This window comes from Heteronotia binoei, chromosome 3 (assembly GCF_032191835.1).
Source record: "Heteronotia binoei isolate CCM8104 ecotype False Entrance Well chromosome 3, APGP_CSIRO_Hbin_v1, whole genome shotgun sequence".
Taxonomy (NCBI): domain Eukaryota; kingdom Metazoa; phylum Chordata; class Lepidosauria; order Squamata; family Gekkonidae; genus Heteronotia; species Heteronotia binoei.
The window spans coordinates 46616733-46635946 of NC_083225.1; the positions used below are offsets into that span (position 1 = coordinate 46616733).

At 39.7% G+C, this 19214-nt stretch overlaps 1 protein-coding gene across 1 annotated transcript in view; it reads right to left on the reverse strand.

Moving 5' to 3' along the window:
• The window catches only part of ANKRD10 (ankyrin repeat domain 10), a 41655-nt gene that overhangs the window by 14997 nt on the left and 7444 nt on the right, over window positions 1–19214 (reverse strand). The window contains exons 2-3 of the mRNA XM_060233702.1: window positions 13803–13955; window positions 10074–10165 (exon numbers count right to left, since the gene is read on the reverse strand). Coding sequence (XP_060089685.1) covers window positions 10074–10165; window positions 13803–13955 — 245 coding nt within the window. The remainder of the gene's footprint in view (window positions 1–10073; window positions 10166–13802; window positions 13956–19214) is intronic.

Genomic DNA, 19214 nt, shown 5'->3' on the forward strand with positions numbered 1-19214 from the left:
TACTTGAAAAAATCAAGTCAATTCGAATTACGTAGCTGTAAAACATTGACATGTGTAGTTTTTATAGTTTCAGAATCTTCTTTTTGATTTAAAAAAAAACGGGCAATGGTGCATAAAACAGGTAACTTATAGCATAAGGGATCACATATTTGCAGGCAACATTAAGATTTAAAGTTATATTAACATACATAAAGTGCTTTAGCACATAATTCATTATCATTAAGCCATCATCATGTGACCACCTTAATAATGAGACAGCGCGCCTGACTCAAGCACGGACTCTCAAGCACGGATTTTCATCCTGAAGCCCAATGTAATTCTGTCAGTTCTCTGAAATGTAAACATGATAGGTACTAGAAACAAATTGTCAATTCATGGCTTCTGTTACTTTAAAATTTGGTAATTGGCATCTTAACTGAATTACTAACTATGCCTACATGAAAAGCTAGCTAATACATGGGGTTAAAGAGTAAAACTATCCTGCTACTTTATTCCTACAGTAAAAAAGGGTTTTCCATAGAATCTTCAGACCACCAGCCCAAGGCTATTAAACAAAATGTTTAAGACAATAAACTGAAAGTTTTAACCCTTTGGCATCCACGAATATTAAGCACAACAAAATGATCTCAAAATACTGATTTAACAGCTAATGAAAAACTGAGAAATCATTCCTTGAAAACTACTGCAGAAACTGATGCAGACACAGATATTTTGGTGCTATGTTTTCATTTCACATTAATTATCACAATATTATTTAAAATATTTAGCTTTGCTAATAGAAGTTTTGCTATGATTTCCTTTGAAAGGCTGAGAAACAAAGACCTATGAATTCCAATGTATACTAGAGACCAATATGGTAGCTGCCATATTTTTGAATGAGATCCTCTTTTTTTCATACCTACCAACCTGTTCCTGTACAACACAGTATCTTCTCATAAAATCAAGTCTGTAAAAGTTTCCTCCACCATCATTTTAGGGCTGAAATAATTTGTAGTAGAATTTAACACAGGACTTTACAGAGAACCTTTCTTTTCCCCTTCCACTCTTCTTAAGACATTCAACAAGTGGAGGAGTTCAGTGTTGCTAAAAGCACAAAGCAGTGAGAGAGAGAACACTGGCTGGTCCTAAGAGAAGCTATTACTGACTAAGTTTCTACCATTCCTGAATACTGTTCTCTAACACCATAGAGAACAGCGTTAGTGTTTCAACAAACCCTGAGAAAGGAGTACAGAGGTGATAAGGAATTCTGTTCTCCTAAGAATCTCTGGATTAAGGAGCTGCCAGTTGTAATGTGGTCAAGAGAGAATATCGCTTCCTGGCCTGTAACTATGCCACTGCCTGCACAGCAACATGAACTTTAATAATGATTATTTCTTTAAGTACTAAATTTCAGTCTAGTTGAGAAAAAAATAAGAATAGAGATCATATGTTTGGGATTAAAAAAGAGAACCAAAAAGCCTGTAGCAAAGCATCCTGTCTTTGTGGGGTGAAATATAGTGCTTCTATTAGAGGAACATGTATCTGAGAAGAGGAAGATTAAGTTACCAATAAAAATGGCTCAGATGGCAATATCTCACACAGAACAAGTATAGGCGCTAGTTAGTCCTGCCAGATGGTCTACAAAAAATGCAAGTGACTACTTGAGCAAAGACAAAGACAGTGTTGCTGTTTCTGCTCTAAACAAAAGTGAAAAGAAGTAGTGGCTTACAACCACGCATGTCTTACTCATTCTGTATAAAACAACTGTGTATTTATAAGATATGAAAGGTGACCTTTCCATTATTAGCTTGCAAATTAAAGGTCTGATTTAAAAACAGAAATGCTCAAGATTGTGGAAGCTGTAAAGAGCAGTATATAGGCAAAACATTTAGATCGTCTTCTACATGCTCCTGAATACTGAATGATAGAGGGTATTCCACAGATGTACCAATTTTTGAGGAAAACATCTGGATTGTGTACAGACTTCTGTTATCAAAGGAGACTGTATCTACCTAATGCCGAAGCAGTAATACTGGGTTTTATAGATAATACTTTTTCATCTTCAGTTAGCACATCCATTGCTGTTGCTAGTGCTGTCTGGAATGCGACTGGATACCTACTGGACAGTGACACCTCCTGCCGGTAATATCACTGATGACATAAAGAAATAAAGCCCACAGATAATAACTAGATTGTTAAGATTACTTGGTACTGTTTGCAAGCTTAGTAGTTGCAACCTCCTTCCTTATTCACCAGTAATTTCATATCAGTTTCGTCATCTGAGATCAACAGTTTAAAAAGAGAGAGAAAGAAACCTGGGAGAAAAAGCCTTCAGGGAGCTAAATTCAATAAGATAAATATAACTAAGCCCTACATTAGAAGAGCCTACATGATTACACATAGAGACAGAAACTTGAAAGCCTTTGCAACCAAAGGGTGAGAAAAGACAACAATGTGCTATTATTACTAGAGTTAGAGCAAATGTAATAATTATAAAGGCTTAATATGGCAAAACACAATGATCTTTACACTAAAAGCATTGGTCCATTAGTTAAAAATGGAAAGCCAAAACAGGGATAAAAATGAACAGCAGTGCAATTGGCAAAAAGAAGAATGGTTAGGATTCCTTGGGATTCCCAGAATATGATTAGCCTGAACAGTCAGCTTTCAGCAAAACTATATCATTTTGCCTTTATCTGTTTTTTGCCTCTGCAAACCTACTCATAAAAATGAAGGGCTGTCAAAGATAAAATAATTCTGAAAAAACTGATACAAGCACCAAAAAAATTAGAAGCCTTGTCCCAATCATGACAAAAAGTAATGTCTCCTGTTCCTTTTACTTGGTTAACATGTGTCTTATTTAATTTGTACTTTTATCCCACCCTTCCTCAAAGGAACTTGGGGTGGCATACACTGGTCTTCTATCTTCCATTACTTCTCTTGCTTTGGAGATTTTATGATTTTCTATGTCTGCTCTTGCAGTGGGATAATTAATGCACCGTTCTCCCTAACAGCTTTCTAGAAATGAAGTTGATGCTGCTCAGCAGGAAACATTTATCACAAAACAGCTGCAGCAGTGCTGATTTCCACAGCTCATGACTAAATTTAGAGATCTCCTGTCTTCAAATTCTAATCTAATCCCAATAGATATGAACACCAGATGCTCTGCAATAAAGACTGATTTGTCAATCCTCATCTACAAATCCTCACTAACATTGCCCTCATTAGTGCCACCTACAGTTAAGCAACCAGAATGTCTGCATTAAAACAGAAATCTAGAAAGTTGATCTTGGAGTGTTCAGTTTAAAATTAAATAGGTACTAAGATAATGGAAGGAGCCTATGGCAGAAATGCTATGGGATGAAGTGATTTATGCACACAATACCAAATATATATTTGCATGTGGACCTTTGTGTGTCACCACTGTACAAAGGTTGAAGAGGAATAAGATTCCAAGAACATGAACAATTTAAGATAATTAACATAACAGAATTCAGCCCCCAAAGAGAAATCATGTTTGGTACATTGTGAAAGTATTTACTATGGTTTGGCATGGATGTCTGAACAATTACTGTCATCATTCAGCCCCCAAAAGCTGCTGCATCTTGGAGATGGGAGCGATCTGCTGGGATGCTGACTGAGAAGATGGAAAATGGAAGCAAAGAAGCAGCCCTAAGTCATTACTTGTTTCATGTTTGGAAACCATAGCCTGCATTCTAAAACCAATAGTTTGGAATCATGTCTTGAGTTGAACCTGTATGTACTATTGATTTAATAGCATTACATACTGGCTGTAACAAAACAGTAACTTTCAAACATTCACAATCTTATTTTGTCTTTCAAAACTTAGATTTGCAGACAATGCTTCTAATTTTGGGGACACTGCACACTGAATCATTATTCTGTGAGGGTTCCTGTAGTGCTCTACATAGGTTCTGAAAATTCATATGTGATAAATGATCATATGGCACCTACAGGTTTTGAAATCTTTTGTTGTTAACAGAATATTAAACCCTTTCTTCATTTTATCTGCATCAGTCTCTTTCCTCTAATAATTAGTTCAGATGAATAAAAATCCAGACCGAACCTTCATCAGATAGTACCCCCAAATGGTGATGGTACTTGGAAACTTGAAGATAACTAATAGAAAAGGCATAAGAATATAGAAAGACTACAAAGAATGCAGTTTGAGGCCCATTGTTGTGGTTCCAAATTGTTTTTCTATATGCAAGTTATAAAGGCCGTCTATAACCTTTTCCTGTTTTCCGAAAACTACATGCTATCTATGAAACCATATTTTAAAGCAAAGAATATAAGGTTATAAAATGTGGATTTCAGAAATCATTTTATATTTAGTGTAACTAAATGTTAAGCTAAAAAGTCAAAGGAAAACATGGCACCAAAAGCTGTATATATGCTGGCACAAATTTACATACTGACATATATGTTGTATTATTCTTGTATTTCAGCATAATGAATTCACTACTATGGATAATCCAAAATATGTATCCACATTAAAAAGTTACACCTCAAACCTTTTACTGATATGAGGACATTGGGACCACCTGCTTCCCCTCTTCACGTGTCCTTGAACACTGAACCAAAGTTAATGGAGCAACCATGTTTATGTCTGTTGGGCATACTGTGCACAGAATATGCTCCAGCTAAAATAAAAAGGTAAATACCACAAACATATCAAAATATTTTTCACTGGGTACATTTAACATTGCTTTCTATTAAATATACACAGTTCAAAGATCCAATTTCAGCAACAGGGAAAGCAACATATAACCCTAGTTTAAAACTTTTAATTCCCCTTATTTCAGAATTGCTAGGTCGTTCTTTTTATAGGACTAGACTAGAAGTTTCAAATAAATTACCACAAGCTAAGGACCTTCGGTTCCCGACAAAACTGGTATAAATTTGTTTAGTATAAATTGCTGTAGGTAGCAAGTTATTCATGTTTTAAACCATTTTAAATATAAAATTGTATACTTATTTAACAGTAAGCCTTCATTGAGAAATCTTGTAGCTGCATGTTTCTTCAAGAACCATGATGCTTATCTCATTTAATTGTAAAATGATAGTTACATGAAAATACTGGGGGTATTACTAAATATTATCAATAATTGTCAATAACATTTTAATTTGTATGGTTAACACCAACCTCCTTAGGTAGCTGCAACCAAATTCAGTAGAGATCCAGTTAACACTATATAATGTTCATATTTTTACATGATTTTATAAGAACTGTTAACTGATTGACTGAACACACTATGATGCATACCACGTTAGTTAAGATTTTTTTTTTAATTCTGTGGTAAAGACAACACTGTGAAAGTGTTTTATACTTTTCCAAGGTAGTAAGAAAACAGTATGAACAAGTTTAAGCCTGGGTTTTCAGATCTGGATGCCTAAAATTGCCAAAGCCATATACGGGAACGAAAGAATACTACTATTAGGCTATCTTCATTTTAAATAGCTAGATTTAAAAATTACGAGCATTTCAGGACTTGTATCCCTAACCTGTGTAAAACTCCTTGCTTTAACAATTGCCAAACAAACAGAATGTTTATTCAGACGAATTAGAGGTTTGTGCCTCAGATCTGATGTTGTTCAGTATCAAACAGTATGTTTATTGTCACATAAACTTTAAATTCTACTACATCCTGAAGAGATTGAGCTAGTTTAGGAGAAAATTAATCACAGTTTAATTTTATGCCTACATTATACCAGTTTAATTCCATGTGAGTCTATTTTTGCTACACTTACAACTGCTGGTCATCAACATGTTTGGCTACCTTTGTAAAGCACTTATGGACAACTCTGGATCCTGCACTTCTGTTAGATGATCTATTAAATCTAATGGCAAAGGATGAGTTCTCTTTGGCTGTATCCGATGCAGAAATTGTCTCTTCCTGAGGTGTGAGCTCCTAGCTTGTCTGCTTTTGTGATATACGAAAGCACTGTCTTTAGGTGGGCATTCTACAGTTAATTCCCTCACTGGGTGGGGGGAGGAGTGTATTCTGCAGCAAAGCTGCACAGCTGCTTTATCTAGGTTTTATTCAATGTCTGGGCTTTGCAATATGCTTTGAGCTGCCATAGTAAACAGGAAAGGCAGCATATAAGTATTTTAAAATCCAACAATTTGTTTATTACCATGTCTGCTGAGGACTTTCTCAAAGGACATGACTCACAGGGTTTTTAAAGCCTTCACAGCTATAAGAGTTTATTCAGCAGATCTGCAAATTATAATTGGATAAAACCCAGTAGAAATTGTCCTATGGAACATTGGATATCCCTATAGCTTTTTAATAAGAAAAAAAAATCTGTTGCATACCCTCAGTAAAAGGCTGAACTAACCTTTAGTGCACAGCACTTTCTTAAAAGAAGTTATCTGCTTCCTTTTACCAAACAGAGAAAGTTACTTTCCCCGCCTTCTTAGGGCCTAATTTTCTTATTAAACTTCTTTGTCAATGCATACAAAAGGAAAAAAAGGAGGGTGGTGGCACTTATATCCTACTCCCCTGGAGTAGGTCGCAAGGAGAAAGAGCAAGAGTACATGAGAAGTCTAGCTCGGCTGGAGACCTGGGACAGCTAAATAACTTTCTCATTCCCATACAAGCAGAAACAAGTGCTTGTGGGTCATATTTTCACGCAGTGTGTACTCAGAAGGGTCACAGGCTTAAAATTTCTGTGTGTGAAGAAAAGGGAAAAAGCAGACGGGAAGAAATTCAGGCTTTCCTGTTCTGTAAACTGAATTGCTGATTAAAGACTGCTTCACAATCCTCTGCATTGGGCTGTGAGGCAGGAATGTAAACCTTCAGCTGTGACATGCTGATCTGTTTTAACGTGGTCAAGAAGGAAAAAAGAGTTTTGTCTTTGGCAACCTGGAATATTCAAAGCTTAAGCCTCTTATTCCTGTTTTCACTAGCAGATATTTGAATTAAGAGGTTGGTGGGTAGATTCCTGAAGTTTTGTTTTCTAAGTAGTCTTTTCTGCCACATCCCAGTGTGCAATCCAATTACAAATACATGGTAGAACAGTCACTTCACTCATAATCTCATGTCCTATTTACATGTGTAGGTAGGTAGGTTTAAAAAACGTGTGGGCTATTAACTTTTGTTAACTTATTTGGAAAGATACAAAGTAGACATCAATTAAAGTTTTAATTTGGTGTCATTTGGCAACTTCAGCTCTCTTCTACTAACCCTATGGGCTGCATTCAGGCATATGCACGGTTTGTCACAGAAGCCTTGGATGTCCCCAGATTTGCATTCTTGTCTAAATCAGAACAATGATCTCCAAGGCTCATTCTCATCAAGAACAAGGCATGATTTGTCATTATATTTAAATACAGGCATTAACTTGCACATTTTGTATGGTCTGTGCCTTAACAGTACCAGGGAAGTGAGTGCTGGACAGGGTGTACATGACTGCTTGTATATTACCTTACATTAGCCCTCAACAGGATTCACATCTGCTCATATACAATAATTTCTCTACATACTTTCTCTATGTCCATCTGAAATATAATGTCAAGATATGGACACCTGCATCTTCTTCAAACACAGAACTCATTTAATGAAGCTGACATAGTATATAAAAATAGGGTTACCTATACCAGTGAATGGTGTCTGTAATGTATTTTCAATGCTCCTGAGCTACTTTAGTTTCAAGAGAGCACTACAACTAGTACATCCAAGATGTACAGTAGTTTCATAATATACCTCAGTGACTCACTTTAAGGATACATGAAAGAGAGTGATCCACCATGAACTAAATGACCGCAGTTAAGTAATTTCTCAGAAATGGAAACACTCAGAAACCAAGTTATAAGCTTCATCACAAGGATGATGCGGCGGAAACAGATCTGTCTGTGGCTTAATGAAGTCTACAACCATTAATCCATAGGGCTGTCAATCTCCAGGTGGTACCTCAAAATCTCCTGCTATTACAACTGATCACCAGATGATCAAATCAGTTCCCCCAGAGAAAAAGGCTGCTTTGGAGGGTGGACTTTATATGGCACTATACACTGCTGAGCTCCCTCCCTTCCTCAAATTCTGCCCTCCCATGCTTCATCCTCAAGTCTCCAGGTATTTCCTAACTCAGTGCTGGCAACCCTACCCATGACTGTTCCTCTTACAGTTTTCCCTACAGGACTCTCTGCAGCCCTCATAGCCTTCCTTTTCTCCTCTGTACTCTACTTCTGCATCACCCCTATTTTTCCTCATTGCATCTGCTGTCTCTGCTATCTTGATACTGGCCAAGAAGGACAAAGTCTTTTTATCCCACCTAAAGCTTATAGCTTTGAAAAAGGCCTGCTGAGCAGGAAAAAAAGCTGGGCTCTTGCTTTTCTAGCAAGTGGCTTGAAAGGAAAATAATAATACTGAAGACAAAAGACATGACACTGTCTGTCTCTGTCCCCTCTGTTAGTTAACTATTCTACAGTGTACCCCACCACTCACTTGAAGCTCTTACTCACACACTCCATTTTCCAGTACAGTGCCCCTGCTGTTCCACCTCAGCTTCTTTTGTACCCTTTTCTTTTAGAGCCCCCCTTCTTTCTTGCTTTGCTATGTTCAAGCTGTTCCCCTTCCTCCTTTCCACCAGGCTGAGTTTCAACACTAAAAACTTTCACTTTCCTGTTATTTCACACACTGAACAAATCTCAGGTGCAAAACAGGCAGTATGACTGGCTACAATAAGCTCTAAAACTAACAGTGACTGCTATACAACTCTGACTTTGTGGAGCAGAGGAGCAGTACTGACTAACTGATGGGAGAATTCACCTTACTGGTCTAGAAAACGGATGCAGATAATGGGTGTTTGGAATTCCCTCAGGTGGACCCTATAAGTAAAGAAGAGAGGTAGAAACCAAGCCCCATGGGCTCCAAGTAATGGGCCTGTCACAGAATTATATGAAAACGCTTCTATAAATGGGGGGAAAATACTGCAGGTAAAACCATAATAAACCCTAACTGAATTGTGTGGTTTCAAACAATGAGTGTTCACCTGATATATGATGTCTGAAAGTACAGTGAACTGAACAAGTCAATACCAAGTAACCTGTAGCTGCAATTCTTGAATGAATTGAAAACAATTTAATGTTATTATTTTGGGGTTTTACACTAAAGTCTTAATATAAAAAGTTTATCTTGAAGCATTAAATCTGGTAACCCTTTTGATGTTTAATTCACTTTACTGATCTCTGGTTTTTAATCTAAGACACAATTTTGGTCCTTAAAAATATGAACAGCTTCATTTTAGACATCCATCTCTGAAAGCAGACAGCAGGCCCTAAAATGTGGTAAGAGGAACATGTCAATTCTCAAGGAAGACATTTACAAAGTCAGAGTTTTCTGGGGGAACAATTAAAGTGGATATACTCTTTAAAATCCCACTGTTGAATTATTCAGAAAATATTTACAAGGATGTAATGCAACTATTGAGTTTCAATATAAGCTGATCATTTAATGGAAACCAAAGGGTTAAACAAGCAGTAAATTCTCTTATTTCACTAAACTAATAATACTTAATCTTCCAAAATATGATACAAAATATTACTTATATAAAACTAGCTGAAAAGGAAACTACTAATGTAATTATTTACATTATTATAAGCTATATAGCTTATACTCAACATTTATAGTGAATACTGCAGCCACTTTGTCCATGCTGTATATTGCCATGGTTTGTGAGATTTTCTGAACACCTTTAAAGAAAAAGTTAAATTGCAAAACAGAACTCTCTAACAAAAGGGTACTGAACATGCATATCTACAATTCTATTTGGGCTTTTCTGTCATATTTTAAAGACAGATACATAGTATTTTAAAAACTCTAAGAAGTGAAATTAATACTATCAACTCAAAAGTTATAATGAAGGCTCCAAACTGACATCCCTTTGAAAAGTAAATTACTAGACATGTTAAAGATATAGTACTTAGTGTAATTCAACATGTCTAATTTAAAATCTCTTGGTAAGTTGCCAACTGTTCGGCTTCTTGATTTAGTTAATATCTGTGTATACTGCTCTATGTTAGTTAACTAGACACACAACTACTAAGAACATCCCCAAACCTTACTTACTCTATCTGAGCTCCATGAGCCACAAGGGCACTTATGGAGTCCATGCTGCCAGATCGAGCGGCTTTATGAATAGGGGTTTCACCAACATAATCCTGCAAAAAATGTTAGAAATTAGTATCAAATAAACAAAGAACGGACTATAGGATAAATATGCAGTGATAAGAGACATCAACTGTACACACCAGCTTTGTAAACACTTATTTGAATGTATTGGGCAGAATATCCATGATCCCTGTTGGATACTTTGTGGTAGATGATGAAAAGTTCCTCTGTGGTAGATGATGAAATGTTGCTCTGCAACATTTTAGTTATTGCCATGGTCAGAACATCACAAGAATTGCAGCTGGCTTCAAGTCCAGCAGTGCCACAGAGACCAACAAGAGTTTCAGAGCATATGCTTTTGAGGGCCAAAGCTCCATTCATCTGACCCTTTGTCCCTGAAACTCCTGGACGTAAATCTGAAACAAAATTGCACACACAGATGCAACTTGTTATCCCTTCCCCTCGGCGGGGGGGGGGGGGGGTGTTTGCTCCCTGCTGGGACATGCGGAGCACTAGTGCCCTCAGTAAACTTGGCAGAGAGTATATTTCCATCCTGGCTGGCCCCTTCCCAGGCAACGATGCGGAAGATGCATTCATTCCAAGTAACACCTTTATTGTGGCTCCTTCTCACCAGAGCTGCAGTTCAGCTTTACCCAGCCCCTCTTATTATGTATCCTGATAGTATGCTTGTCCTCTGGCCGCCAGGGTGTGCATTCAGCATAAACAGGAAAAAACCACTTTATCAGTATTTTGGGGATATGGTTTAAGCTGAATACAGATCAAATATCTGTATTTGACTTCTGGTATAGCTAAGCCTAAAAAAGCCCATTTTCTCCCAGCTTTTATTTGGGTGTGTTCAGCTATATTGTGAGACAGCACCAGCTGAGGTGGCGTGAAGTGAAAGAGAGGATCAGCTGCGGTGGTGCAGAACTGGGAGCTCCATGTTGCCTCAGCAGGAGCTGGACAGCTCCCCTAAGCAGCTCAGTTTAAACCAAGAGGAGCCAGTGCAGGATCAGCTGAGGCAGCAGGAGCTGACAGCTCCGCACTGCCTTGGCCAGGGCTGGTTGGCTCCTCTTGTGGATAAGTTTAAACAGAACCACAAGAGCAGCCAACCCAGGATCAGCAAGGGCTGTAGGAGCTCTGAGCTACTGCCACCCTGGCTGATCCTGGGCTGACAAGTTCACCTGGAATGTTTTTTAAAGGGACTGCAAACCCTTTAAATGACTTTGGAGTAGCTTGGCTTTGAGAAGACATTTAAAGGAGCCACAATCCCTTTAAATGTCTTTTTTTCTCAATTGGTTTCACTGGAAGATGCAGGTACCTTCTTTAGAGGCCCACAGAATTGGACCTCCCCAGTCCAATCTTTTTGAGACGAGGGGGTGGGGGGTGGGGTGGGGTCTGAGGAGAGGCACCAGCAGCGATGTTGCAAATTTGATGCATCCACCTCAAAAAACAGCCCCTATCCTTGGATCACTTCTCCATTATACCTTATGGGAACCATTTACTATAATTGGCCCCAAAGGGTATAATGGAGCTGGGGGGGGGGGGGCGGAGATGGATTTCCCAAATACCGTATCAGTATTGGGATTCAGGGATATTGGGAAATACTGATATTTTTCAGGTTCAGTATACCCAAACCAAAAAAATACAGGGTTTTTTTTTAACTTCCCCCAACTGGCCACCCTAATTTGTGGTGTACTCCTCCCAACAAGCAGCACTGTACTGATGACCTCTACTCGTCTTGCTTCTGCCTTCCCTTGGATCCCTGAGAGTCAGCTTGGTGTAGTGGTTAAGTGCGTAGACTCTTATCTGGGAGAATCGGGTTTGATTCCCCACTCCTACACTTGCAAGTGCTGGAATGGCCTTGGGTCAGCCATTGTTCTCGCAGGAGTTGTCCTTGAAAGGGCAGTTGCTGTAAGAGCTCTCTCAGCCCCACCTACCTCATAGGGTGTCTGTTGTGGGGGGGGAAGGTAAAGGAGACTGTGACTACTCTGAGATTGAGTATAGGATGGGATATAAATCCAACATCATCATCATCTGATGCCTAACAGCACACCCTCTCCACCAACAGCAGCTGCAGCCCTTAACCAGCCTCTCCCCACTGAGTGCATAACCTGCTACAACTGTGCCACTTGCAGACACCCTTTCCTCTCCATGTCCCAGTCTTCTCCTGTCTGCAATGGGGTTCCCCACCGGACCTCCACCTATGGACCTCATGACAGCAGCCAGAGGCCATGACCACCCTTGGTTCTCCAGGCATGATGAGCTTCCCATGCCACAGACAGATTTTGAATCTGGCCAAAGAAAGAGAAGTACAGGTTTGTACCCTCCTCCAAATGTCAGTAGCAGCAGCAGTAATAAAAAAAGACTGCAATGACAGCAATATTTTAGTCTATGAGAGAAAGCTTCACAACCACTATGCTGGTTTTATTTATTCAACTTCTAAAGTTACAACCCCATTCATACTTACCAGATGCAAAATTTACTAAATTAATGTGGACTTACCTCAATGTCAATATATGTAACATTAGGCTCTAAATCAGGTTCTCCCACTAAAGCGTCAGGGCTGAAAATGTGTTCACAAATAATCTGTAATCCTATACACACTTACTTTGGAATAAGTCTCATTGAAATCAGGACAGAGAATTGTAAATACATGAATCTCTTGTCATTAATTTAATTACCAGCATTAGGTTAATCACACATTTCTCAACCAATTTTTGAAATTCAATTTTTTAGCTCCATTTCTCAACCTCATGTGTAAGATCAAAGTGTGCAAGATCAAAGTACTGACTGCCTGTTGAGTAGATCTTTGCACAGTTCTGCTACAGCACATTTAGCTTTTGACATTCTCAGATGTGGACTTCAGATGTGGATTTGTTGCAAGCAGGGATAACTGTTTTGTTCAATGTAACAGTTACCAGGTAAATGTGACTAGTTTCTCCCCATCCCCCCTCAGGCTGCCATTCTGCGCCCAGCTTCAGCTGGAGTTCCACAGGGCTTTAGTAAAACCAAAGTAAGCCATGAAAGCCTGAAGTGTTCCTAGTACTTACTTGCAATTAAAAATACTACATAAAATGAAATATACTCTCGTAACATGCAATATTAACCCATGTCTTGAAAAAACAATAAACAAACTTGGGTCAGAGTCAATATTATCATAATGGCAATGTCAGGAGATTACTTAAAACAGTTCTATTACTGCAGCAACAGACAAAGATTTTCTTTTCCACACATATCACTGTGCTGCTCAGTGGTGAGTGGGAAGTTGCCCATCGGGACTTCAGGACTGAAGTGCTTATGAATGACTGTCAGCCAAAGTCCCCTAGTAGATGGCAGTTTACTAGTTTGGCTGTTGCCATGAAGGCCCCAGTTGCATTTTTACAAATAGTGATAAAAGGAAGGAAAGGGAACCCCAGGGGCTCTGGGGACTGAAGGAAGAGTAGCAACCTGTGTGTGTTCTGCTTCTAACAATGGTGTGATATGCAGCAATCACTAAAGCTTAATTTTACTCATGACTAATTTATGACAGCTGATATTTATTTTACTATTAAGTATATTTAGTAATTTGTTAAGCAATTCCAGTATTGTTTTGACTGAAGAATGATGAAGAAGATGCAGGGTTTACAGACAGCAATCCCGAAATCACCAATGGATTGCAAAGAACAGGTTAAAACAAAATGATACCTGTTTGTTTATGTTGGCTCCTGTCCGAATTAACCAGATGAGGCACTGAGGATGCCCTCCAAAAGCAGCAATATGGGCTGGTGTTTGGGCAAAGCGTGTGGTACATCCATTTACAGTAGCTCCCGCTCTCACCAACTGTATTAAACACTCCAACTTTAGAAAGGGGGGGGGAGGGAGAGAAGCACAGAGATTTAATTATACATTTATATGAACCCAATATCACATATGTCACCTATAACTTTATTTGTCTTTGGCCAATGAATGCTACAAAGCTTCAGAATCCTTCAATCTGACCATGTGATTTGAAAGGGAACAGCCAGAAAGGCTTTCATCCACCAGATCAGGTTATACAGATTCTTGGATCTTTTAGCATTTCAGTGTTCAGTCTGCCAACCCCCACAACATTTAAGCTGTTCAGACATAGATTAAACAGCCCTTCTGAAACAAAAGCAGCTAAACTATGCAGCCACAGGGATCTGACTTTTCTAATGTACAGCCACAAAGATCAGCCATTCACTGCTGGATAACATATGCAGACCACAGGCTGTGAATATATGACTGTTACAGAATGATGTATGAACATCTCAGGAAAGTGCAAAGTCTGATAACGATACTGCTATACAAGTAGCCAACCATTCCCCATATGGTATCATGTTATATGATGCTTTATCTTACTTTCTTAGTTACAGCTAAAAGCTGGTATGCCATAATCTTAGAAAAACAGTTTCACATTAGTGCTACAAAATTTATAAGGGAAATGTTCTAGAATACGTTGTCTGGCTATAATCCTAAATGAGATTTTGTGTGTCATGGTGCTTTTCCGTGTGTTTCACATTTGAGCCAATATATATCAGGTCTTTCTAGTGCTGCAACAATCACAGGTGGGGGTAGGACATAAAAGACTACAAGACAGTAGATGTACTGATTCTACAAGTAACGTTGAAGCATACAAATAAGTCAATAAATTATTTTCCCCTTCCATAAACTAAAAAGCAACATGTTTATCTTTTCTTCACATCTTAATCATTTTAACAAAACTGTGCACCTTTTTTGTTCTACTCTTTACTGTCAAAGATTATAAAGAAAATACAAATTTTACACTGAAAACACAATTCTTTTAACATGTTTACATTTGACAATTAAAATTCACTCAGATAAGTTAACCACAATGACATTTAAAAACCACAAAAAGTACAAAAACAAACCCCAGCAGCTAATCTGTATATCTCATGAATTTTAAAAGAGATCACTTCTTCTAACACCTTGGAAATACATCATAGTTCTCCCTTAGTACCACAGGCATGTAAACACAACTAACCCATCTTTGCACCTAGAAGCCAGCCCCTTAATCCAGGAACCAGAATTGTCTGCAACAAACACAATATTTTTATTATAATGCAAAACACACTGAGCAGATCTCTGAAGAGACTAAGCTAGTGCCAAATTTAGAAGCTCACTGAGTTTGTTTCTCTTTCTCTAAGGACTTTGAATTCATACCACTCACTAAGGAAAAACTGTTCATTACAAATGTTTGGTTGCAAAGGTTGTTTTTGGAAATGCTAAGCCACGGTTGTTTCACAGTCAACCTAATTTTCAAGATTACCTAGTGACCAATCCTAATTTAACCAAACAAGGCCTACTAACCAGCAAGAAACCACAATTTCCAGCAAAGTAACACTGAGCACATATTATGAAGGATGGAAAATAGAAGTCCAAGAAAGCCACACTAGTCCAAAGAAAAATCCAAAAATAAATACAGCAAAGAATACTAATGAAAGTGCTTTTCTAAGGGGCAGTGGATGGAGAGACTTTGCAGGATTTTTCCCCTTCCCAAAGTGCGTGTCATGGTGCCTTTCTCCATGCTTCATGTTTCTCAGTTGTTAATATTCATCAGCTGTGTAGTAACTTGCTTTTCCCATATCAAAACCCAAAACAACAAAGATACTGAAATGAATTTGACAGAGAGACTAGACTGCCAGATCTTTTAAAAATCTTTGCTTTAGCAGATCTGTCAGAGACACAAAGGAGCACTTGTCTTACACCAAAGCCCATTTCAGTCACATTTGACAATGGGGTTATGCTGAATGTGTGAGACAATAAACTAAAGAAGTAAGTGACTCATGAAAGATCATATTGAAATAAATGTTAGTTTTTAAAATACCACTTGACTGGTTTTATTCTGCTACAACAGACTAACAGTTACCCCTCTGAAATCCTATGCAGTTATACAGGAATTAATATCAAACCATACATGAGTGAGTTTACAATGGGATTTACTTCTGAGTAAACACACACATGATCAGACTGGTCCCACTCTTCAATCTGGTGTTGAGCAAACTGGCCTTTCGAACCTTTGAAAGAAACCCCACCAGGAAAAGTTGACAGTTAAGCAAACACTTCAACAGCCTGCGCTGAGCTTTCCCAAACTATCCATCACAGCAAAAACTGTAAACCTGCCATTCGCCAGAAGCCAATTTGTGGTTGCCATTGCAACCTGGCACTTGGGGTTTGAACACTGGCAGTAATCCACCATGGTTCCACACACTACAGTACTCCCTTTAGAGAACAGCTTATGCGTGTGGAGGAATAAATTAATGGATACTCATATGTGTCTCTGAACACATAACACCAGGGTAACTAAGCTCTGAATACATACAATTAGAACTAACCAAGACCATAGACTGAAAAGGGCAGCATCAAAAGCTTTCACAAAAAAGCTAGTAGACGGTTTTCTCCCAGACGACTATAATATATATTTATCCTGTCCTTCCTTTAAGGAACTCCAGGTGGTGTATACAACTCTCTCCCCTTATTAAGAATTCCCAAACCAGGGGTCCCTTGGTGTGAGCAGTCCCCAGGCATTCAAAAACCTGAACACACACCAGTGGCAATTAGAGCACTCATAGCAGCAACGATAAAAGTCTGAAAGACTGTTTTCCCTTGTTCTGATTTATCTGTTGTTGCAACAGATAAATCTGCAGCAAGCGTTTCTTCAGAATCTTGGAAATACCAAAATATTTGTCTCTGCCTGTAGTATACAACTGGTCTTTGCCTGTGCTTGGCAGCAATAAAGTCTTTCTTACAGATTTAAATTAATTTAATCTGGACCTGAAACTGACCATGCTGCACAGAAGTTAGCTCTGAAGGCATTTAAATGTCTTCGGAGCTCAGTGCGGACTGGACGAACTGGACAAACCACAAACCTGTTCATTCAATGGAGGAGTTTGGTAGAGGTTTGTGGTGCATGAAAACCCCAAACTTCCATGTCTAATCCAGACATTTGAAGTTCTGTTGATGTGACTGTGTTATAACAAATTGCTGGGGGGGGGGGGGGAGGAGAGGGGAATGGCCATTTTATGAGATGGAATGTTCATCTACAATCTCTTTTCCCACCCGGGTTACTTGGTCTTTCACCAATCACGGACCAGCGGGCGGGGGGGAGGGGTGGCGCTATTCATACGGGAGGATTACTCCTTCCGAGCTCTCCCGGCCCCAATGATCGATGGTATAGAATGTGCTAGACTGGTGTGGGATGTTGGGGAGGGGTTGGCGATCCGGCTGGTGTACCATCCGCCTAACGCACCGGCCAGCACCTTATCATCCCTGATGGAGGCCGTGGCAGACTGGGCATTGGAATACCCAGGGCTTATGGTCCTGGGTGATTTCAATGTCCATGCCGATGACGCGGCCTCCAGTCAGGCGATGGGCCTAGCGTCTTCCATGGTGACACTGGGACTCTCCCAATTTGTTACAACTCCCGCACACCAGGCAGGACACATGTTAGATTTGATCTTTGCGTCTGGGATTTTGGTGGACGATATTGCTGCAGAAGCGGTGCAATGGTAGGATCACTTTGCCCTCAAGGCCTGTGTGAATGCACCACCCCCAACCCTGTATGAGCGGAGAGCCTATTTTGGTTCGCCCGCGGAGTCTGATGGACCCTGAGCAGTTCCAAATGGCTCTGTGGGATCCCTGGCCCCCTGGCGATTCCCTTCATGACCTGGTCGAGGCTTGGCATGGCTGGCTATCCAGGGCCATCAACAAGATCGCACCCCAACGTCCTCTGCGCCTTCATGTTAAGTTGGCTCCATAGTACACCTCGGAGCTACAACAGCTGAAACAAGGGCTCAGACGACTAGAGAGGCAGTGGCGGCATACTCGTGATAAAGTGACGAGAACATCCTACAGAACGTTTATGAGGTCTTATGAGATGGCAGTCAAAGCCACAAAGAAGGATTACTTTGCGGCTAGGATTGCGTCGGCAAATTCGTGCCCGGCACAATTATTTAGGATAATTGGAAATCTTACAACACTGCCTCAAGGCAGACCAAATGTGAGAGAAATAGAGATAGGCTGTGAGGCTTTTACAAAATTTTTTGCAGATAAAATCACATCACTCCGCCAGGACTTTCCCACTACATTGGAAACAGTACAAGAACTCGAGGCTCCATGCCTGTCTTCTGGTTCAGTTCTGGATCACTTTGACACACTTAGCCTAGGGGAAGTTGATGGAATTCTCTCTACTGTACGCCCAACAACATGTGATCTGGACCCATGCTCCTCTTGGCTGATTAAATTTCCAACACCTCTGAAAAAGGCTATGGTCTGTCCTCTCTTGAAAAAGAGTACAGCAGATCCGGCCGAATTGGCAAATTACCGACCGGTCTCAAATTTACCATTTTTAGGTAAAATTATTGAGAGGGGAGTAGCGTTACAGTTGCAGGGTTTTCTGGATGATGCTTCCATCTTAGATCCTCACCAGTCCGGCTTTCACCCGGGCCATGGGACGGAGACAGTGCTGATCGCCTTGGTGGATGATCTCCAGCGGCATCTGGATTGAGGTGGCATCGCAGTGCTGATGTTGTTTGACCTGTCAGCTGTGTTCAACACGGTCGACCATCGGTTACTGATCCGCCGACACAGAGATTAGGGGGTCAGCCTTACAGTGGCTTTCCTCCTTCCTTGATGGATGGGGACAAAGGGTGGCAAATGAGGGAGAACTGTCCCAGAGGCACTCACTAGATTATCGAATATCTGTAATATAGCACCACAAATGTTTAAATATTTATAGAAATGTTGGTTTAAATGATGGTTTTATATAATGTAGTATTTGTTGAATTATATGATTTTATTGTATATTCATGTCGGAGCGGGAGTAGCAGAGTGAGGGAGATGACTTGCCCGACACAGGGCTTCAGGAAAGAAAATCAGGCAGACACGTGCAACTAGTGCCAAAAGGTGTATTAACATATATACACAACAAGTGCTCTCTTGTGCAGTCTATACAATATCACCTCCACGGACAAAGTGCTTCGCCTAACCACCATCTCACAGGGAGAGAGCTGTGTGATGCACACACAGATCATATATAGTCCAAGCAGCCAATCCTGGCCGTGCTGACTCAGCAGATTG